Genomic DNA, 21,627 nt, shown 5'->3' on the forward strand with positions numbered 1-21,627 from the left:
CGGCCAAAGGGAAAGCCGTCCGTCAATTCCTTTTTGCATTAATAGTATAATTAATTTATTTATTTGTTACGACTTAAGGACAAAGTCCATCATATACCCGCAGGCATACGTGGCTTAGTGAGGCGAGCTTCCTGACCCGCGTGGCTCCCAGTTTATTTTGCAAAGCCTTATGGCATACTTTGGGCGTTTGTTAAAAACAACCGTACTTGCTTCGGATCCTCCATACTTTCCTGGTAGCTAACACCAAGTGAACTACTTTTCTTCAAGATATATAGGTCTCGGGTATTGCACTGGACAATCTAATGCACTCTACCATGCACTCGCTAGATTACTACCTTCATTGTACTTACAAACCATTCAGTATATTTCCTCGGTAGTAACTAGCTTATTGAGTAAGAGCTCTTCTTCCAGCCAACCCCTCCACCATCTATCAGAAACTCGTCGCCGAGTTAGCAGCCCAAAACCTTAAACTCTTCTTAGCCGGCCGAAGCCGTTGCCCGGGGATCACCGCTGGGAGGTGAGAGTTTCGGCACATCTATGCTTCTTATCAAAGCATAGTTCATCTCCCCAGGCAAATTGGACAGTATAAATGTGGTCGTAGGTGCGATTTATCGCTATTACGTGTTTTCCTTACCAACTTGATTTTTTTTGTACCAACACCAAGAGACGCCGAACTATTTTAATGTGAATTATAAAATATTAGAAAATTTAAAGAAGAATATGGATACATAGTCGTTAAAAATTCGATCACATAATAGAAATAGCCAAAATCCATTACAAGAGATTTAAATGAAAAAAGAAAATAATATATGGTATATGTGACTATTTTTCTGAAACAATGAAGCATTATATATAAGCGAAATAAGAGCAATAAATATGAAAATAGTGTTGAAAACATCTACATACAATATATGATGTATTAAAAAATATGTGGCAAAGAGTGGTGTAACGTTTTGGAAATTCAACCTATACACGGATGTAATTGTTTATTTTTTCTCTTTTTTTTTTTAATCGCATGTTTTCTGGCCTGACTCGTCGGATGGGATGAGTCCAAATAAATGTATTCAGATGCATGATAGGTTCTTGTTTCGCTACAATATTTCATTATTTTAATTAAAGCATGCTTACTAAAAATTTCGAAATTTTTGACTAATATAAATCTATGCCCTAACCATACTACTTTTCCCTCGCTTTGTATTGGAAGACAATTTCAAAAGTAATAGTAATGGTAAATGAATGTTAAATGCAATTAAAGAAGCGTTTAAGGACATTTAAACACTTTACCTTTAAAATACTTAAGAAGAGATATTTCCAACTGATCCAGATATGCGATGGTGTTAAATGAAGCAGCGTGACAGGTTTATAGTTGTTATTCATTTATTTATTAACCCTATTAACTAAATACCTGCACAACAATATTGTAAGGAAGCGTTTTGCTCCCTTACTAATAACCAGTCCGTCCGCCTAAACGTTTACCCGCAGATATCAACTAGTCAGTCCGATTTGTCCGTTTACCCGTCTGTCTACTGAACATGATCAGCCTCCTTCCGTTTAAATGAACATATAAGCTGCACACACAAAATGTATTGGCTTGATTAAGCGCTAACCGAAAGATCTCTTGTTAAGTTTTGCCAAGAAATAATGCTAAACAAAAGGAGGCCGTTAGATTAATTAATAATTCTATTTTAATAACCTGTACAAGAAACTCAACGTATTAAAGAAGTATTTTCCTTATGTATATATTTTTAAGCTAGCTTTTATTAAATATATTGTTTTTTATATACACATCTTCTTAAATGCACATCTTAACAAAATTATAATTCTTTCCTTAATTGTATATTCATTCTTCTTAAAATTTTAAATATCTGTATATACATATATCTGTAGAATGAAAATACAAAAACGAGCTAACAAAGGTTTCTTTTATTTATGAGAGGAAGGCAGCCTGGGGGTTGTCGGACCCAACTTCGGTGCCGTAGACATCACGGACCGACGGAGACCATAGGTAGGGCATGAATGGTAAAGAATGATCCAGGGCTTATGATATGCCCGTTCGGTAAGGTAGGTTTCGTCCGTCCGCTCATTCTTGTAAGGCATATGTCCGTGGAGGATAACTAGCTCTTTTAATGGAATTGAAAAGTGGCCTTTGACATAATTTTTGACAGATTTTTTTTTGTCAGGCGTAGGCGAGACTCTGCGTTACAGCACATGAAATCAAAATTGTCATAGCGGCCGCTAGCAATAATGATAGTATCGGTTTTTAGAACTGTCTATGAAAGGAAACAGCCGTAAATTAAAACTAAGTTAAATTTTGAATCATATTGCTTACTTACACTGTCGCTATCATTCATAAAGAGCAAAGGAGCAACAACAAATTTGGTGTCAGCGATGGCCCAAGGAGAACCTTTACACATTCAATGATCCACTTGCTTTGGAGTTGTTTGGGTCTGGAGGCTCTCAATGGCCAGCAGAAAATGATTTTTACTTATGCGTTACATAGAGCAACTAAATTGCCCTTTGCAATATTTGTTCTAGAGGACCATCCATAATACAGTAGGGCAAAAGCCCAATTGTCAGAGGTTTGTAGATATTTATGACAGTGTTGATGTGAGGACCATTCTCCTTGGAATAAAGTTTAGAAATAGCGAAGGCATCATCTCCACTCCTAAGAGATTTTTTGTGAAGATGATGCCTATCATCATCGCACAGGGAACTAAATATGCAGTTTGTCAGCCTAAGGGAACAAATCCGGTTAAGTACACAGGTGTAGTGTCACAGTCAGATTCCAACTTTGAGCATGAAAGTCTAATCAACTTAATTTGCTTACTCTCTGCAGTGCTGGAAGCAACGGAGAAAGTATTGTCCGCTTATAAACCTATGTAATCCGTTAGCGGATCTTCTGCCAACGGTCTGTAAATACGCTTCATCTATTAAGCTCCAGGATGATTTGGGTTAAAGCCATTCGATTGAAGGTGTTTTCAAGGTCGTCTGAAATAACAAATGAATGTTTCCTCATTGATCATTTATTCCACAAAGCTTCCTTAAGCTGATGACAAAGAATATATACACCATGTCTGGACATGGTGTGTTGTCTTTTAGGGAAATTATTTCTGGTACGTCTTTCTACAGAAGATTTTGTCCAAAACTGTAGATAGTATGGACAGAGGCGTGCCTACAATTGATTAAAATAATAAATGGAAATATAGATCAAAATAATGTCCAATCCGCATTTTTAAGAAGAAATTGCATAGAAAATTTGTCATGTCTCATAGGACAATTTGACATAAATCATTGGTTAATTTATGTTTCAGGAAACTGAGACATTTCGGTTCACTAGAAGTAAGCGCCTTGTCGTTAACGCAAGATTTTCTATTATAAATATTATGTGGAGGTGATTGGACACACGTCACGCGAAAAGTCATATGTTTGCAGAGTCTTGTTTAACAGTTTAGGCGTTTAAGAGGATTAACTATGTGTTCGCATATAGAACACACGACGTTGTCAAAGTTTATGCGTTGTGGTCGATGGATATTATCAAATGTGTTGACGACTATCCTGAGTCTATTGATTTTCCATTTCCTATTTATTTTGATTTTCTTGAATTGAGCGACAAGTGCAGGGTGTTCAAAATTCATTTGGTTCATCAATTCCTCTGCCGTATAGTGCACCATTCTTTCCCAATAAATTTTGTCAATACAGCATTTAAGCTTGTGATGTGAAGTGATTTTTATGGGAACGATACCGTCAAATGATTCGGTCTAATTAGCAAATCCGCGCTTTTTAATTCAGTGAAAACCCTCTAATTGTGTAGCGTAATAGTGTAGATATCGTCAAGAATTCTGTTAATTTGGAAAATGCTTATGAATACGATGGTTTTGGTTCAATATTCTATTGGATTGATATCTGGGTAAATGATCATAGAGATGATTCAGTTACAACACTGAACGACTCACAGTTCCGAGTCTGAGTCCCGTCCACCTTTAATAATGCAAAGTAATAATGTTAAGTTCCTTTCTTTCTAATCAACGCTTGTAGAGAATGTTAAGGAAACTCAGAAACTGTTATTAAAGAGAACTCTTTTGAAACACTGCGTTGCTATAACCGCCTTTAAATAGATGTAAATCGAGAAAGCAAATGCGATGTTAGCTCGGCGATTGCCCGTTAAAGCTTGCAATTAGCCTTATTTTGGTTATACATTTTGCCCATAATTATGAAAGTGGTCTGAGTTAAAATTTAAATAAAAATGGGGTTATCAATTATTTCGTATCACATTATTTTGAACCAATAATTAATTTTTACGATATTGTTAAAAATGAATCAGTGGTTGTAATTTCAATATTATATGGTATTTAGCGTTAATTATGTGGTGGAAAGTGGTCTAAGGTAAATTCACCAGAGCTCGTCACACTCCTAGTCGAAAATATTTGAGATCTGCTTGAGATATTCGTAAAATGAATAGCATACATGTAGATAAAGGTGAGGAAAATAACCAATCACTTATTAAGTAGTGGATCTAAATCCTCAAAACGACGCACACCAAAAATTCGATTTACTGAATGAAAAAATCGAAGCATGCAGTAGTGAGGAACAGAAATTACATGTTAGACAAGGTCGTGATTTGCATTTGCAATATGCCGAACGAGACAAGAATTCTCTTGCCGAAGGCCAAAAAAAAGCAAAAGAAAATCCCAGAAAATGTGGATTCTCATTTAATTTGCGGAAAACGCTTCCGTATCCAAAACTTTCTATTTCGTTAACTTATTGTAAGTGAAATATCTACGTACACAACTTGGTTTTCCATAATTTCTATGATGACAATTTCTAGACAGCAGAAGCAGCATGGAGATTTGCACAAGGAGTAGCATCATGCATTTTAATCCATATGGAGGGTACAACTGCTCAAAACCACCTAAAATCTTACAATGGTGCTTGTTTAGGCCAAAATCGAAACGTTAAAGTAGCATTGACAAGAATGAAAACTGCTAATTGATCAAATAATAATATTGAAACGATAGAACACAAATTTTTAGTATCCGGTCATTCCTTTCTACCAAATAACCGTGTTTTTGGGGTTGATAGAGAAAAAAATAAAACAAGCAAATTAAATCTACAACACTGAGCATTATTGTGAATTGATTGGAAATCATTAGAACCGTCAACGACAAGCAGAGTAAAAAATACGGCGAGCGAATCTGTCTCTTGGCTGCAAACTCAATGGATGAGATTCTCGAAAAATTATACGATGTTGCATAGAACTTCCTTAGATGATTCTAAATTCCACGTTTTGACGAAGACCAAAAATATACGAAAATATTAAATTACTTCCATTATACACTACCAATATACCAGTAGTGGAGAAAAACATAAAGATATTATGTGTCTACCTCCATATATCTGTATAGGTTTTCAGGAACATTTTAAGTATCTAAAGCACTCGTAATGATAAACGCCCAAAATGTTAAAAATGGATTACTTTTTTAAAATATAAATAATAAATGTGCAGGAATTATTTCATTACAATTATTATTTATAATAATAATAATTATTATTTATTACTGCTTTAACTCGTTTATAGGACATTTAGTTAATTTTGAAAATAGTGTAAGTCAATTCAAGCTTTAAAGACAACATATTTATATGAAACTCACACAAAATTTTATATTCATAACCGAGACAAATAAAATTTTGAATTAAAATGTCGTATAATGTAAAAATATTTTTTAATTTATTCAAATGCAAACCCTTAAATATCGTGTAACAAGAAATATATGAGTTACACCACTTTCATAATGATGGGCACATATAACTCTCCTTCCGTCAACTGCAGTTGAAGCATTGTTATACATCTATGTAAATGCGCACACACCTTTATTCAATGCATTGCTATATTGCTATATTTGCGAAAAAATTCCGTCAGCACATCCTCACTGCATAAGAACTCGTGCGAAACTGAGTAGAAAACTAAACGTTTTGTTGTTATAGCTTTGTGTAAACGCACATACAGCCTTAATTTAATCAATTTTTATTTTCTCAGTTGTATGGAATTTTTATACAAATTACTGAGAACATATACACATTAATCTCGCATCGATGGCTTTTTTACAAAGACCGTTCAAATATACGTCAGCTATTGTAATTAGTAATGGATTAAAGGCGTCAGTGTCATGTTGTCAATTTTTGCCAATATTTTGTCCGTTGGAGCAAATTGCTTATTAAGTTTTACGATTTAAAAATGAAACCAAAAATAAAATGTAAAATTGTTCCTATGACAAGAGCGGAATTTTGAATTATGTGAGAGGATGGAATTTTGAATTTTGATCTTTGCTGTTTTTTCTTTATTATGACTACTATGACTGCATGCATGTACAGTACTTGTGTGGGAGCCGGGCTAGATTTCATATTGGAAAGGAAGAATGAATTCAGGAAATAGGAATAGGTTCCATAATTAAAAACGTCTTTTTCCTGTGATTGCTTTTGGATTGACAGACTAATTCTGCGGTTCACAATAGGCATAAAAAAAATCAAATTGTCGGAAGATTTGCTAGACTGCACAATGAACACCATCGAATTTTTATGAAATACCAAATTGCAAACATATATACAAACATATAAAATTAGCACAACCACCAACTGAACATAAAGAAAGGGAAAAATGGACAAAGAAGAAATGGCCAAAATGATGCCCAAGCAGTACGAAATTCTTATAAGTTGGTTTAAAAACTTGTAAAAATACTGCAAGCAATAATGTGGAATTAAAGATAATTCAAGCTATAGAATAAAGAGATGTTTTCCTCATAGCTTTGAGGACCTTTTCAATGCCCTCAAAATGTATATATAAAAATGTATACATGTATTTGTTTTGCATGAGAGAACAAAAAGGAGTCGAAACTACATTTATAAATTGTATAATTCAGTCATAAATAAGCATAAAACCCAAGAGAAATAAAAAAAAAAAAATTTAATTGGTAGTAAATTTGGACCTAAAGAGCATATCGTAAAGTAAATTTAGATAATTTCAGCCTACTTAAATAATTTCCGAGTAACAAGCAAAAATCCAAACATTTAAAAAAAAAAAAAAAACTGGGCGGCGTTCAATTTACGCCCCCTGAGCTTTTGTGAAGAATCATCGAATTCCACCAGCTTCCAACAACTTTTATTAAGCAACAATTCGCTCGATTATTTTCAATTGTAGCTTTAAAGTGAGCGTAAGGAGACAGCTCCTTTCCAGTCCACAAAAATAGCCAAAGCAAGAAAAGAAAATAGTAACGTAACCAACAAGAACTTTAGTTGACTCTGAAATATTAATAAGTAAGAAAGTCTTAATGCCTAATTTTAACTGCAGCTTCGAAATGTGCTTTCGAGTGCGTATTGAGCTGCTTTGCCGGTAAAGTAAAATTTTTTGATTCCACGGCGAAATTGGCGCTACCCTTTTTTAAAATAAATTTTAAAATTAAAATTTTGTCTCGCCACTCACCAAATTTGAAGTCATATTTTTAGAAAACTAAAGGTATGTTGTTCTAGGCGCAAAATTTGTGACCTGTAACGAATCTTCATTTTGTTCTTAATATATCTCAAAAAAAAAAAAAAAAAAAAAAATGAAAAAATGCAACGTTAGTTAATAATAAGGCTTGTACTGTAGAAAAATTGCCTTTTTTTACTAAAGCCAGTTGCTACTATCCCTTCACTTTAATATTTGAAAACCTGAATGCCTAAACTCTCTAATTGATAAAGAATGAAGAAGAATTGGAATTCAGATGTGAATCGAAAAAATTTAATTCTACCATATAAAATTTAAAATTGTTTTTGTTTTCCACACGTAGAGCAATGAATCGAAACTATTTACGTTCAAAGCAATAAGATGATCAAGTGTTTAAAAAATTCAAATATTTATGGTAATTGCTTTTAATTATTAACTTTTATTTACTTGAAATTATTGCTTTTTTTTTATTTTTGTTTGCATTTATCTATTAATCTATTGATATTAGAAGATTTGTTTTCTTTAGTTTTGATCGGTACTCTTAAAATATATTTGCAATCTTTCTGCACTTATCGTAAAACATTTCGAAAAGTATTTATTACTAACACTTAAAGATAGAGCTAATATTGAAAAATGGTTTTTGGTAAACTTGAACGAAAATATAATAAATAGAAATTTACGTATAATTGTTTAGAAAAAAAGAAAGAAAAAGAATAATTGGAAAAATACAGGAATACTTAAAGAGAAAGTGAGAATTTATTCAAACACAATTACAATGAGATGGATATTTGACAATTAAAATTAAAGGGGCATTTTGCTCGTTCCCGCAAATATGTACGTCAACGACGTCTATGTTAACATTATCACTCCAAACACAATTTTTAAGTATAATTTTAGTTTATAATTTTCAAGTTAATAAATACAAATATTTTATACAATACGAGGCTTTGTTATTTTATTTGATGCGTCTTTCAAATCTAAGGTATTAAATCGAACGATAACTAAGCTCTAGTAAATCGTTCAGCCCCATCGATTTTTATGTGTGAAAAAATAAAGTAAAATGAATTGATCAAAGAAGGCAATTACATAAAAATTATACCCAATTAAATTTGTCACATGCGAAAGGCAATGATGCATAGCGTTACACTTGCCCACACTGGAGAACAACAAAAAACAAACTCTGAAAACATTCAACGCAAAGTAGAACTTTTAAATACAACTTAAAGCAAATAAACACACCAAAAGATGAAACTTTTCATATCAAACTCAAATAAGCAGAAAATATCAGTGAACATAATTCGGTAATGGCTGTCATAGCAAATTGATTATGTTGATGAAGATAAACGTGCTGCATTGCGTTCGTAGTGCGCAGTGAAAGTTGTACCCATCTCCTTGGCACGATTTGTACCTAAATTTAAATGAAGTCCTTCATTATCCGGTGAACCCTTCATTTCCATACGGGGGACAAATCAAGGGTAAGATTTTTTAGAGCCCGATTGCGTGCGGAAGATCGTTTCTGTTTAGCTGATCGTGAAATTTCCATAACAAGGCCTTTGCAATCATTACAAACGGGCACTTGCTCACCACGCATGTTCTCCTTTTGATCCTGAGACAATTGGTTACTTGACGAAGACAATGTAAATGCTTTCGAAAATTTACTTCTGTAGAGAGAAGAAATCATTCATAATACATTAATAATGAAGAGGTTGTTTGAAATATCATATTGAAAGTTATCTCTTACTTTCTGTCCAGCGTACTGCTATTGGAATGCGGTCTCGATGCAGGGCTGTTTATTGGCAAACTGCGCGGACCCTCCATACTGCGAGACATTATGCTGAAATGTTTGTTGCTGGAATAGTTGCTAGTGTGTCTACTATTATCGTTGCGACAGATACCATTCACCAGCATTGAAGTGTGATAGTGACAGCTGTCGGCAGCTGTGAATGAAGACGATGTATCATGTATGGCCTCCACCGCTTGACCGGCCGCAGTCTCCGTATCGATAGCCATAATTCCGGGGGTGCTCATATTAGATCTTTGGTGCTTCGGTGACGATGGAGCACTACCAACTGTATGTCGAGTCTGCAAAGAATAATGAAAATTGAAATCAACATTGGTTTTTAATTTTAAGGAAACGTTTCGAAAGTTTTAACCAATAATTATTTTTGTTTATAACAAATTTGAGCTGTTTGCCTTCAACTTCTAAGAAAATTAAAAGCAATAAAGAAAACCGCTATGGGGATAAATTATAATTTTTCTATTTCTTTCTCGGTTTGTTATTTTCGTTAAAAAAAAATTTATCTTACCTTACGGTTGGTTTCAGCGCCCATTAGCCGTTCAATTAGGGACTTTGGAAATGATTCATCCAGGATATTTCCAGTTGACGATGAGTGGGCATGATGTCCCTGATGTGAATGTGATGGTGAAGGAGTACTTGAGCCAGCTGGGCTAGCCAACAATGAAGGTGAAATCAATACAAGCGGCACATTGCGAAAATGTTCTGAAGGAATACGCATCTGAAATCCAAAACAAATAAAGAGAAATTCACGTTTGTTTTATATGTGCAACGGCGATACCTTCGTGTAACACTTTGAGCATACTGTACGCTGACAAATTTTGCACTGTATACCCCAGGGACCGAATATGGAGAAACGTGTACGCAGGCACAAAAAGCATACTTTGCGTTTTTCGACATCCTCCTTGACACGCACTCCGACAGGAAGACCTTCCAATTCCGCTTTGGTCATAACTGAACGAATGTGCACGATCTCCTCCAGGGTTAACGAGAGGCGATCGTCAGCACGTTCGTTCCAAGTCTTCTCATCCATAAAGGATTTATTCCACGGGCCAATCGAGGATATCGAATGATTGCAATTATCCGTTTCATCCTCTTCTTCTAAACTCGAATTTTGAGAATGCTTGTGCTCTCCGTACTTATGTTCACGCGATGGTTGGAATTGAGATTGTTGCTGGTGTCGCTGCCGTTGCTGTTGCTGATTGTAATTATTGTGTAGCTGGCGGAGAATGTCAACACGTGTTAGGAATTAGAAAAAAGGGATTTAAAAAAAAACATCATTTAGAAGTTACCTGCTTGACTGTGCTCACAAGGTCAGTAGCAGCAGTTGAATTTACCTCGGATTGACGTGATTCAGGTCTTGAAGGGGGCATTGAATGCGACTCATCAAAATTACTTTGGCAACCAACAATCGTATGGCGTCGAAGTGAAGCTCGCCGTGATTCACATTGAGTTGCCAAATCATAAGCTTGTCAATATAAAAAATATAAAAAAGAGTACGAAATAATGAATTTCACGTCTGAAATATAAAATGAAACATACAAACATGAAGAAATGAACGTCACAACATGTAAACATGCGAGTGCATCAGTAGAAAATGGTGTGATGCACTCACCTGCCTGACGCGTAAGTGTTTATGTTGTTGCTTGTTTTCGAAAGAGTGATATAGATAGGCATAAAGCTTTAATTATTTTATGAAATTATTTAACAGGTTTGCATCCCTTTAGATATGGTATAAGAATGTTGTGTTAGCTTAGTCGGATTGTGTTTGAGTTAGTTTAAATGACGTGATGGTGAAGATGTTTTATGTTTTAATATGTGAACAGAAAAAAAGTCAAAACCAATATAAATATTTGCAATATTTACATTCTAAGGCGTTGTCAAAAAATCTGTGATAGTCGTCCTTTGTGTACGCATCTGTGGCGGCATCACAGCGCACGTTGCCATCATCAAGATGATCGTTTAAATGATTTGCAAAGAGGTAAGCGTGGATTTCAAAGAATTTTTGAAAATTTTATTTGCATTTGAAATTGTCTTCTAACCTATCTAATAATGTGTGCTCGTATGTAGTAATATATTCGTGGGTCTTTTGTTTTCTAATTTAAAACATGCAAAGTAAAGCAAGCATATGTAAGAGAGCTTCGTCTACTTGGGAGTTAAAGGAAGTATATAGATAAAAACTGAAAGGCATTTCTAGCAACTCTTCCTTATTAATTTAACATTTGGAATCGGTATATATATATATATATTTTGAAATATTTCCTTGCACATTTTTTTTTCGAATTTAATGTATAAAATAATTGAATAAATATTTCTTATCTCATTTATGGAAGTAAAAGACTAAGAAAAAGTGCCAAAGCCATGCAAAGCTAAATACCTTTACAACCATAACCAAAAAGCAAATATAATCCAAGAAAGTTGAAAAAAAAGAACCAAAAAAGAAAAAGAAAAAATTATAAAAATTAGAATTGAAAACTTTAGTTAAAATGAAAATAGAAAATTGATTAATCAGATGTAGCCGGTTAAAGCCGACTATTGAGAATATTCTATAACGGAGATCGTTAACACAAATGCCGATTTCTTACCATACGTTATGCAATCGTTTTTATAAAAGGTGCGAAATTTGCGAACGTATTCATTCATTTCATACCATTTTACTTTCATTGTTTTCCATGAATAATTTTTTCTTGTGACAATGCCTATTGCTTGACAAACGTTCGCAACACGACCTTTTCATATTGAAATTCGAGTTTAGTCGTGCAATACTACTAAGCGTGTTTAAGCAGTTTATCGATTAGACAGAAGATTTCTGGAATTTATTAGAAAATTTCAACTTAATATCTGTTATAGTTACTAAGCTATTAAGAACAATATTCAAGTTCTTGCGGCTGTTTGGTTGTTCTAGATATTATATCCATTTTATGGTGTATCATGTTATGTCCACGTGGAACCTTACGTTCCACGCTCAAATGTGCGTTAAGTTTCATCTTTCTATTCCAATTTTTGCGACCAGCAATCGTCAAAAGGCGGACTTAACTAATTGGACTTTACAATCTCTTCGTTAGCGAGCGTGATTTGACTTTATAGGATCTTTGAGGCCTTTTATTACTAAGCCGTGTTTATCTTCTGCTTTCTTCGAATAGTAAGAAAAATTTTTTTTTTGGTTTTTAGGAAATCGTTTGAACACATTATAAAAATATTCTAAGAAAAATTTCTCTGCAAATTATTGTAAAAAGAATATATATTTTTATACTTATTGTAATCTATTTTGAGAAATTTTATTAAAAACGATTTTCATGCAAGCAAATTTTGCAGTTTTATGAAAATTTGTCGAGAATTCGTCATTATAGATGGAAGGTATAAACTGAACTATATATTAGATCGTCTAAAATGCATTCGTTCCTTTAACGACGAAAATAATATATTTTTCATCGCTGTCTTCACATTTATATATTATCCATTATATGTCCAAACTATCTGCATATATGTTCCTGTGTGTGTTCCATGTGTTCTTGAAATTTAATTCACTTGAATGTAGAATATTGACTTAATTATAAATAATCTAATGAAATGGGCGACTTGGGCGGGAACATCTTTACTTGGTTGTAAAAGTGTAAGGGTAAGGGAGTATAAGAAATTGACAAACGTATGGATGTGTTTTGAGCATGTGGTAGCAGCGTCTACTCATGCACGCACACATGCATCACAAAGCATTTATGTTAAACTATTTTATATTCTTTTAAACTTACTTGTTCGTCGCATGACACGTGTTGTTAGTGTTGTGGTGGCCGTCGGTGGTGCTTGAGTCACAGTACTGAATCGTTTTGCTGCCGGTGGGTCACTCACCATATAGCCACCAATAGGATACGGAGGCATTTTTGGTTGCGAACAAACACCCATATTTCTGGTCGCGCTACCATGTCCATGATTTGTTGATATTGATGATGATGTGGAAGCCAAAGAATACTCATCGAAAAATGCATCGTCGTCCTGAAAAATTAAAAAGATTTGATTTGTCGTGCAAAGCAGTGTAAGTACAAAAATATAGTACAAACAATACTCTCTCAGCATACATATACATGTCCATGTCAAAGCATATGTTTATATTTATGTTTTTAACTTTATTGAGTGCATGTATGTGTACAGTTCTAACAATTATCTCACAAAACTAGGTAATCGAAAAACGTATTGAGCCTTTTTTTAATTACCATGTCAAATATGCAGGTGTGTGGTATACATATTACTTGCAAAAGATTTTTTCGAATTACCTTTGACAATTGGTGCTGGGGTGCTAGAGCCCGATCAAGATCTTGACATTTTTATAATCCAACGTATAGCAATACTTACTTGCATTGTAAAGACATGCAAACTTTACGACAATATTACAAATTTATTGCTATACAAAGAAAAAGTAGATGGGTTATGGTAAATTTCGAGGGAAAGCAGCTCCGTGTTTTATAAATCTTACACTAGCGCGGAGGATAATTGTGTACGTCTAAGGGCTTTAATGAAATTTGTAGTCGTTTCCATTCTAAGGTACAAATTATCTCGTATAGAGATTACGCACGCTGCTCCCTGTGAGTGAAAGGAAGAAAGCACTCTTCGTAACTTATAGACGACAATTTTTGTAGAGAATACCTTGAAATTTAACAGAGGCCTACAGTGTAGCTTAAGAAACTGCAGAAAGTTGCCAAGTAATGTAGTGGTGTATTGTGGGTGCTTGGTTTATTTGTATTCGTTCATGTTTTCTTGATTTTTGAGATTCACAGGCTCAATATATTTTAGATAACCAATAACAACAACGAAACGGTGTTTCATCGAGTTTCCCCTCGAATAGAATGGTATTTAGTATTTCGAACGTCTTGTTTTGTGTTTGGTTTTGTTTGTATGAATGTTTTTATCTACAAATGTGAAAATTATGAACAACCAAATTAAGCAAAAAAATTATGAACTAACTGTACCTTTTATACTCTTCATCTTGAATTTTTTTTAAATTTTTACGTATATGATATTCTTAACTTGGTTTTTCAATTTTCTCAGTTTTCAATTATTTTTTTGTTATCTTTTTTTATAAGCATTTGGAATACTTTATTCATTTCTTGTTTTCTTGCGTAAAAGTGAACTCGATTTGAAAATGCCAACTTATCTCCAAACCCCCAATAAATAGGATGGAGTACTCAAATATTTGCAAATGTTTGAACTTATCTGAAAACGCGGCGTTATTGGCAAAAAAAAAAAAAATTATATTAAAACGTATCTCAAGCATTGTAGATACACGTGCTAAAGCCGATCGAGCGAACTTAATTTTAATTTTAAAACTTACTTGTAAGAGGGAAAAATCCACTTTAATTAGGCGTTGCTTGGAACGCGGAGTTAGATTAACTTCGAAGTTCTCCTTTAATAACAACGAGTTATTGAATTTACTATGCTGCTGATGCGTTGACGGTACAATGGAAGAAAACGTTGCTGACGGAAGCACTGCAATATGAGAAGAAGCAAAATTTACATAACTGCATTTTTTTTAAAATAATGTAACTTTGCAACATTCGTTTTGTTAATTTGCAAGAACGAAAGTGGACAATAATTTCGAGCAACAAAGCGTTTATTTACGCAAAGACTTGAACATGCACTAAAATTAGGTCTACAACGAGGTTTATTTTGGCGATTTCGCGGATTTCCATAATTTCAGTTGACACCAAGTATAATAATACGATTTCCTAGAAGTTTCTTACTTCTTTCATTTTCAATATATTCTAACACAAATTATTCACGAAGAAAACTCAACTAATATCATGTGAATTCGTTTGGAGAAATTACCGAACTGATCCTCATTACAAACACTTTACCATTACACATACTAATATATTAAAAAAATTGCTTTCGTTCTTTTGGCAAAAAGAGATTTTCGGATTAGTAAACTTTCTTGCAAAATTTTCTGATTTTTAGAATTGTTTCAATATTTCAATGCTTATAACAAAGATTTGCTAATACAAAGCGTGAAGTGGAAGTTGAGATGATGTTCTATCTCTACAGTTTATAAATTTTGTTTCATATCAAATTAATTTTAATTTAGCTTCAAATCAAGTTCCCTTCAAATGCGTTCAAATACTTCAAGCGTTTCTAATTTAACATGTTCTTGTCATTCTAAATGTTGTTTTCTTAGTGAAATCTTCAGAATCAATGATTTCTTATAAATTTGCGCGGAACGCTTTCTCATTGTAAGATGATATTTATAACATGCGATATGCTTATTCGCATGAGACTTTTAAATCACTTAAGCTTACTATGTCGCTTACTGTTTCATTGGAGGAATGATTTGAAGCCCTTTGCTCGCTTAACACAATGTTTTACTGTAAAGTATTACACACGACTAGCTTGGATATGTCCGTGAATACCCGTATGCACCTAACGTCTCTATTATGTTTATTTTTTAATCATATTTAACAAATGTTTTGCGATTTTTCACGAGTCAGTTCCGAAAATGGGTCACCAAAACCGACTGTTTTGTTTTGTACCAGGCATTCATATATATATGTATGTATGTAGGCTGAATACAATCTATGGGAATATGTTATAAAGCATGATGCTTTCTTATTATTACTTTATTTATATTATATTATTTCTTATTAATATTAGGTAACATATTAGGTAACGATGTACCCAAATACTTATAAACATTCAAAAATGAGTTTATTTTATTTATAATAATTTGTTTTTTACGCTTAAACTTATGTGCGGCTTTTGCGCAAGTGTTATGTTATGTTTCAGTTATTAATGTTTACCACAAATTAATTTGAACTTTGGCTGAATATCATTTCATTCCCACTATTTATTATTTTATGTTGGCACAAATCACATCGCGATCAGACCAATGCACGCCAGCATCGCATGCATCTACAGGAATGACAGTTCACTTAGCACCAGTATTTACGTAAGCTCAAATAAAAGCCGGCCTCAGAGTCGTATGCATTAAGTTAGGCATAATTTTGGCACATTGTATACTGTATTATGTTTGGCGGTCCATCCCTGTCAGTAATCCACATTTAACAATGGTAGACAAAGTGCAAAGGAGATCAGAGCAGGTTTATTTTTAAGTCTATCTTCTCTTAAAGATTTATTCCTCTTTTTTTTTCAAGCTACGAACCAGCTTAATAATATATACCATACATAACGTATGTTAATATATGTTACGCAATAATTGCGCAACAATATGAAATGTTTGTAATCTTATACATTTGTGTTCATGTGTTTTTGTTTGCTTCTGCGCAGATAGATTTATGTACATAAATTAGGTTAGATGTATGGTAGATGAGTTGAAACGCGCTTTCGCATGTCAATAAGCGTAAAACATTAAGTGATAATTAGCAGCCAGGAAATTGTAAGCTTATATGCAATATGTACTTTTTGTCACAACTATAACTAAAGTTAAATTAGTTGGGCAGCCGATTCGGCGAAATTCTTTTTTGAGTGTTAAAAACCGTAAAAATTTGTTAGTTTGGAAGACCTCTGAAATTCCATTAAACAAATTCGCTTGCTGTCCCTGTCCGTTCTGAATCAGTCCCGCAATAGGTAACTCTTCTATGCCCGTCATCGAAGGATGAGGCGTACATTCATTTTGACGAAACGTTTGCAACGCCCAGAAGACCCAGAAGATCAGAGACCCCACAATGTACATCTATTCTTGATCAGCATTAAATTCTAAATCGATTTAAGCATGTCCGTGGCCGCAAAAATGAAGCTATCGACTTCAAATTTAGCACAAACATTGCAAGTTCTTGAACGCAGGTTGGTAAACAAAATGGCCCAAATTGGTCGAAAGACAAGCCTCATGTAAACTGAGAATACCTTTCTATTTGAAAGGAATAAAAAATTGTTTTTTTGCTCATTACTCATAAACTATAGCAGATAAATATACAAAAATTTGCACGCTTACTCTATGGGCGATGCAGGAGCATTCGTGCATAAAAATGGCAAATATTGACCACGCCTACCTTATATTATAGTGTATCAAACTTGAATTGTTTTTTTAATACCTTTATAAAAAGTTGGGAGCTGTAGCAATGGATCAAAGGATATGCTAGACAAAAAATAGGAGAGACGGCTGATATAGTCGCATTTCCTTTTTAAACTTTCATAGAATGAATTGTTTTCCACAAATAAATTTGAGAAGATTGCCTCCTAATTTTATGTTCACATGTTAGGGGGAAAAAATCGATCAAAAAAACCCGAAGCAAGTTTACCTTTTACGAGGGGTATTTAAAATTGCTTTTAACTAAAAATTTTGCCTTCTTAATGAAAGAAATTAACTAACAGTTTACTATGCAATTTCTTTGCTTCAGTAAAAATCAACAGGTGTTTCGCGAATCGAAAGAATAAGGCAATGTGCGAAATGAAAACACAAACTTAGGGAAAACTTTAATCTTCATTTCTCAAGAAATTAGCGGCCAAACTTTGCTGGTATTTTATGGTCTTTCTTCTACGTACTTTATACGAAGATATTTTTTATTTGATTACATAATATGCATAATTCTTTGGTTTGCAGTATATTTCTTTTATAGCACATTCCCAGATATAACGTAATTAGCATAATCATGAAATAATTTCTGTTTGAACTAACGTAAGTATGGAATACGTTTCAGTCTTAACCAGCCTAATGTTTGCTGGATATCTGAAAAAGATTGTGTTTGACTTTTAGATACGTTTATGATTTACCACCAATTTCGGTAAGAACTAATAGTAAGCAATGCACCTTTGATGCAATGCTGATTACTACTGGGGTCGAAAAGTAATGCGAATTTCTCATTTAATTGTCTTTTTTTCTGGCTCGACAGCGCTGCCGTTGACAGTTTGATGTGAACATATTCAATTGGTGCAGAATAAAATGTATTTTTTTAAGCATTTAAAATTGTATTTTTTAATTTTTACTATACGTAATTTTGTCGAGTAAAAAAATTGCCTTGATGTTGATCGTTCAGTGAATATTCTGCCATGAAATCATTGAGGACGTTACAGATGATGCCCTCCGATGACGAGGCCATGTCGTAAAAAAACGTGTACATGTTGTACAACGTCTTGAAAGACGCTTGGGTTGGAAACTAAAACAAAAATTTGGCATGGATAGCCATCAACATCTGCCGATGAAAGCGTCACAAATTGTCGATTTAAAAGTAAAGACCTTCCTGATGCTACAAACGCTTCATTGGGATCAAATCTAAAAAAATATTAGAAGAAATTTGGGCTTTAATCGGTCAATTCGCGGTTGGACTTTTTCATTGGTGCTTCGCCAACATTTCGCAAAAAACTCAACCCATATCATTTCATGACCGTGGTATTCGTTTCGATTAGTGAGGGGCGACTTCTTAGCTCTTTAACAATTGAGAAGATAAAAAGTTGTTTACGACCTTCGTCCAAGAAAGAAGACTTCCCTGACTATTCCAAGGATTGGCAAAAGAGTTGACTGACGTACATTGAATAAGACGTTGAGTACTTTGAAAATGATGAAATGGCGATTTGGAATAATAAGTATACATTATTAACTCTATAAACAACTCCATCTTATTTCTGGATCGCAATGCCATGCGAAAATAGAAAAATTCACAACACTTTTATTTCAGTGGGCCTAAGAAATAGTAAAACAATACTTTCAAAACTTTGCGGATAATTCCGTGTTTAATGTAACCCGAGAGTATCAAGACTAAGTGTTCATTTTCATGTGCACTGTTCCAGCACGCGAATAAAACGTTTCACTGCATCCAATGCAGTTTACGCGCGGTAGAATCGAGTTAAAACTGGGTTTTATTCGTAAATTATCTTTGTTTGCAATTTGCTCTTTGCCTTTTTTTACGATACTTCGCTTGCTACATTATTAAAAGAATTTATTAATTTTGTAAAAAATAAGAAAAAAACTCTTCAAGCAAGATTCATTTAAAATTTAAATTTGGCGCATTACGAGAAACTAAAAAGCACTACAAGCTCTATTTGCGACAAATTTGCTTTGTTTGTTTTTATTAAATTCTCAGTTTGCTTGATTCGCTTTGAAGGGTAGCGAATGCTGTGGCTAACGAACTGTTAAATCAGGCCAGTCTTTTGCCCCGTTTCTCTTGATTGTTTTTGATTTTATCCTTTTTTTTCTATTTCTATTTGAAAACAAATGAAGGAGATAAAAACAACGTTTTCAAGCGCATTTACCTGAACGGGGTTTAGGAGTTGGCGGTGGCTTATTTGTGCGTGGACGTGGCGCTGCTCGGGGTGTAGGCAACGGTTCTTGTCCGCAAAATAGATAAGCATCGCTTGCCTCGTCGACACCGTCGGAAGCGCATGTTGTTTCAGATACAGCTTTGGCTGAAGGAGTTAACTTAAGTTCTGACGCAGTTGTCGTCATTTTACCTAATTTTTTTAATTTTGTGCTTGAGTCATATCGATTAAAATTTCATAAATGCCATTTTGTATTCCAATTATCTAAGATTCATTTATTAAATATGTAAAGGTGAAAATGCGTATTTGTCTTTGTATGGGCTTTTATCCATGCCATTGTATTCCCTGTTGTTTAAGACGAACAACAATTAATAAAATTTCACTTTCGTTTTGTTTCTTTGTATGCGAGTGCGTGCTCTTTCCTCATAACATAGAATAAGGAAATCTCTCCCGTTGTATGACACATGACATTTGCGGTTTAAAGAATTGAACTATCGATCCGAGGAAAATTACTTTTTTACACGAACTTATACAAACTGTTAATTAAAAACATTTTATTAATATTAAATAAAACTTTTGAAGACATTGTTTGTTGGTCGCTTATATATCTTATAACTGTCGTTGAGAAAAACTTCGATAGTTTTTGTTTGCGTTTCATCAAATTTCCAGATATATAACAAAACTCTCTTAAAGAATTTTTATCACTTTCCGAGGGCCGATCGGTGATTGTCATTAAAAATCACAATATGCATAAATAGAAACTGTTTTGATGAAAAAATAAACCTGAGTTTATTTTGTTTATGTTATATTAAATTAGGTGTGCGTTTCTTGAACCGAATATCTAATGACTTTTTCCAGGTAAGCTTTCCACATTCTTCGCTATTTTACATTAGATTTAATACTAAATTACTAAATGAGTACACAGTTTATTGTAACAGCAGCAGAAGCAGCAGCAATTGTTTCAATTCCAATTTGTCTTTCTTTTGGATAAAACGCATGCGCTATTTAACAACGAGACGAGTCGAGTCTTTTATGTGGGAAAGCTTTTCCAACTTGCAATTTAATTACTTATATGATATATATGTGGTTAGACACAGTAGTGTACAGTTTATATACAAAAAACATACCAAACGTTTATTTTGTATGCACTTTTATGCTCTTGAAGCATGCGAAAATATCAGCAAGCAATCAAGAAAAAACTATCTCACATGTTACCAATCAAGAGAGAGAGAGAGAGAGAGAGAGAGAGAGAGAGAGAGAGAGAAAGAGAGAGAAAGAGAAATATTGGTTATTACCAAGGTTGAGATAATCCAAAAGCTCAGTAGCAAATACAACCTAAGATAATAGATTGATAAAAAGAGAAATTCCGAACAATATCAATACCTTATGCATATGACGGCATCTTCGGTCAAGACAGCGTATATTAGCTCGAGAGCAACTCTCAACGGAAACCACCAACACCTACCCTCGTTTAGTAGTAATATTCCTTTTTTTCAGTTAACAGCACAGCATTTTTATTTTTCTTTTAGATAGCCCACAACATGAGAGCTGATATGTAAGGAATACGTGAGAAGTTCGTTCCCTTTGTAGCGAATGTTAGATGCAAATCACCGAAAAAAACGCGGGACGCTAAACAAATTTTTAAATATCCCTTTTTTTAATAAATACGCATCAAAAGGTTAACGGAATCTATTTGTACTGGGGTTACACATGATCTTAATATATATTCGATAACAGATATTTGATATTTGTCATAAACTTCAAGTTGTTCTGCAAATCAAGCGAATATTCGATTTATTGAAATCATGGCTTTCTTCAGTAGTCAAATTTCTTTCTCATTATAAGTATACGGTGAATAGACAATGCCTTCTCTCAAATTTCTGTGCCTAGCATCTGTTAGCATCGATAAGAAAACCAATAACAAGAAGAGAGAATTGGTAACATTACCAAATTTCGATAAAGGTTCAAACAATGATAAACCCCTTTTGGGAAGTTTTAAGAAGAATTCGTTTTTCAGCAAAAGCGGGGGAGGTGGGAGCAATCCCACGAAGTTCACAAAAGACGGAATATAAATTATATATGCATTATTGTGTGATTCATTAGCGGCAATCAAAATTACCGTTGATGAGTCGGCCGTAATTATTTTTACTTTCTAATAGAA

At 33.8% G+C, this 21,627-nt stretch overlaps 1 protein-coding gene across 3 annotated transcripts in view; it reads right to left on the minus strand.

The window, feature by feature from the left end:
* Positions 1 to 7,937: 7,937 nt before the first annotated feature.
* LOC119640548 (protein spire) overlaps positions 7,938 to 21,627 on the minus strand; it is an 84,125-nt gene continuing 70,435 nt past the window's right edge. For 2 of the 3 annotated variants that reach the window (XM_038038638.1, XM_038038637.1), the window contains 8 exons: positions 14,596 to 14,750; positions 13,022 to 13,262; positions 11,139 to 11,189; positions 10,565 to 10,740; positions 10,054 to 10,491; positions 9,784 to 9,993; positions 9,219 to 9,559; positions 7,938 to 9,138 (listed from right to left, as the gene is read on the minus strand). In XM_038038638.1, the coding sequence (XP_037894566.1) occupies positions 8,925 to 9,138; positions 9,219 to 9,559; positions 9,784 to 9,993; positions 10,054 to 10,491; positions 10,565 to 10,740; positions 11,139 to 11,189; positions 13,022 to 13,262; positions 14,596 to 14,750 (1,826 nt within the window). In that variant the 3' untranslated portion in view covers positions 7,938 to 8,924. The remainder of the gene's footprint in view (positions 9,139 to 9,218; positions 9,560 to 9,783; positions 9,994 to 10,053; positions 10,492 to 10,564; positions 10,741 to 11,138; positions 11,190 to 13,021; positions 13,263 to 14,595; positions 14,751 to 21,627) is intronic. The other variant, XM_038038639.1, reaches the window with a different exon arrangement.

This window comes from Glossina fuscipes, unplaced genomic scaffold (genome assembly GCF_014805625.2).
Source record: "Glossina fuscipes isolate IAEA_lab_2018 unplaced genomic scaffold, Yale_Gfus_2 121, whole genome shotgun sequence".
Lineage (NCBI taxonomy): Eukaryota > Metazoa > Arthropoda > Insecta > Diptera > Glossinidae > Glossina > Glossina fuscipes.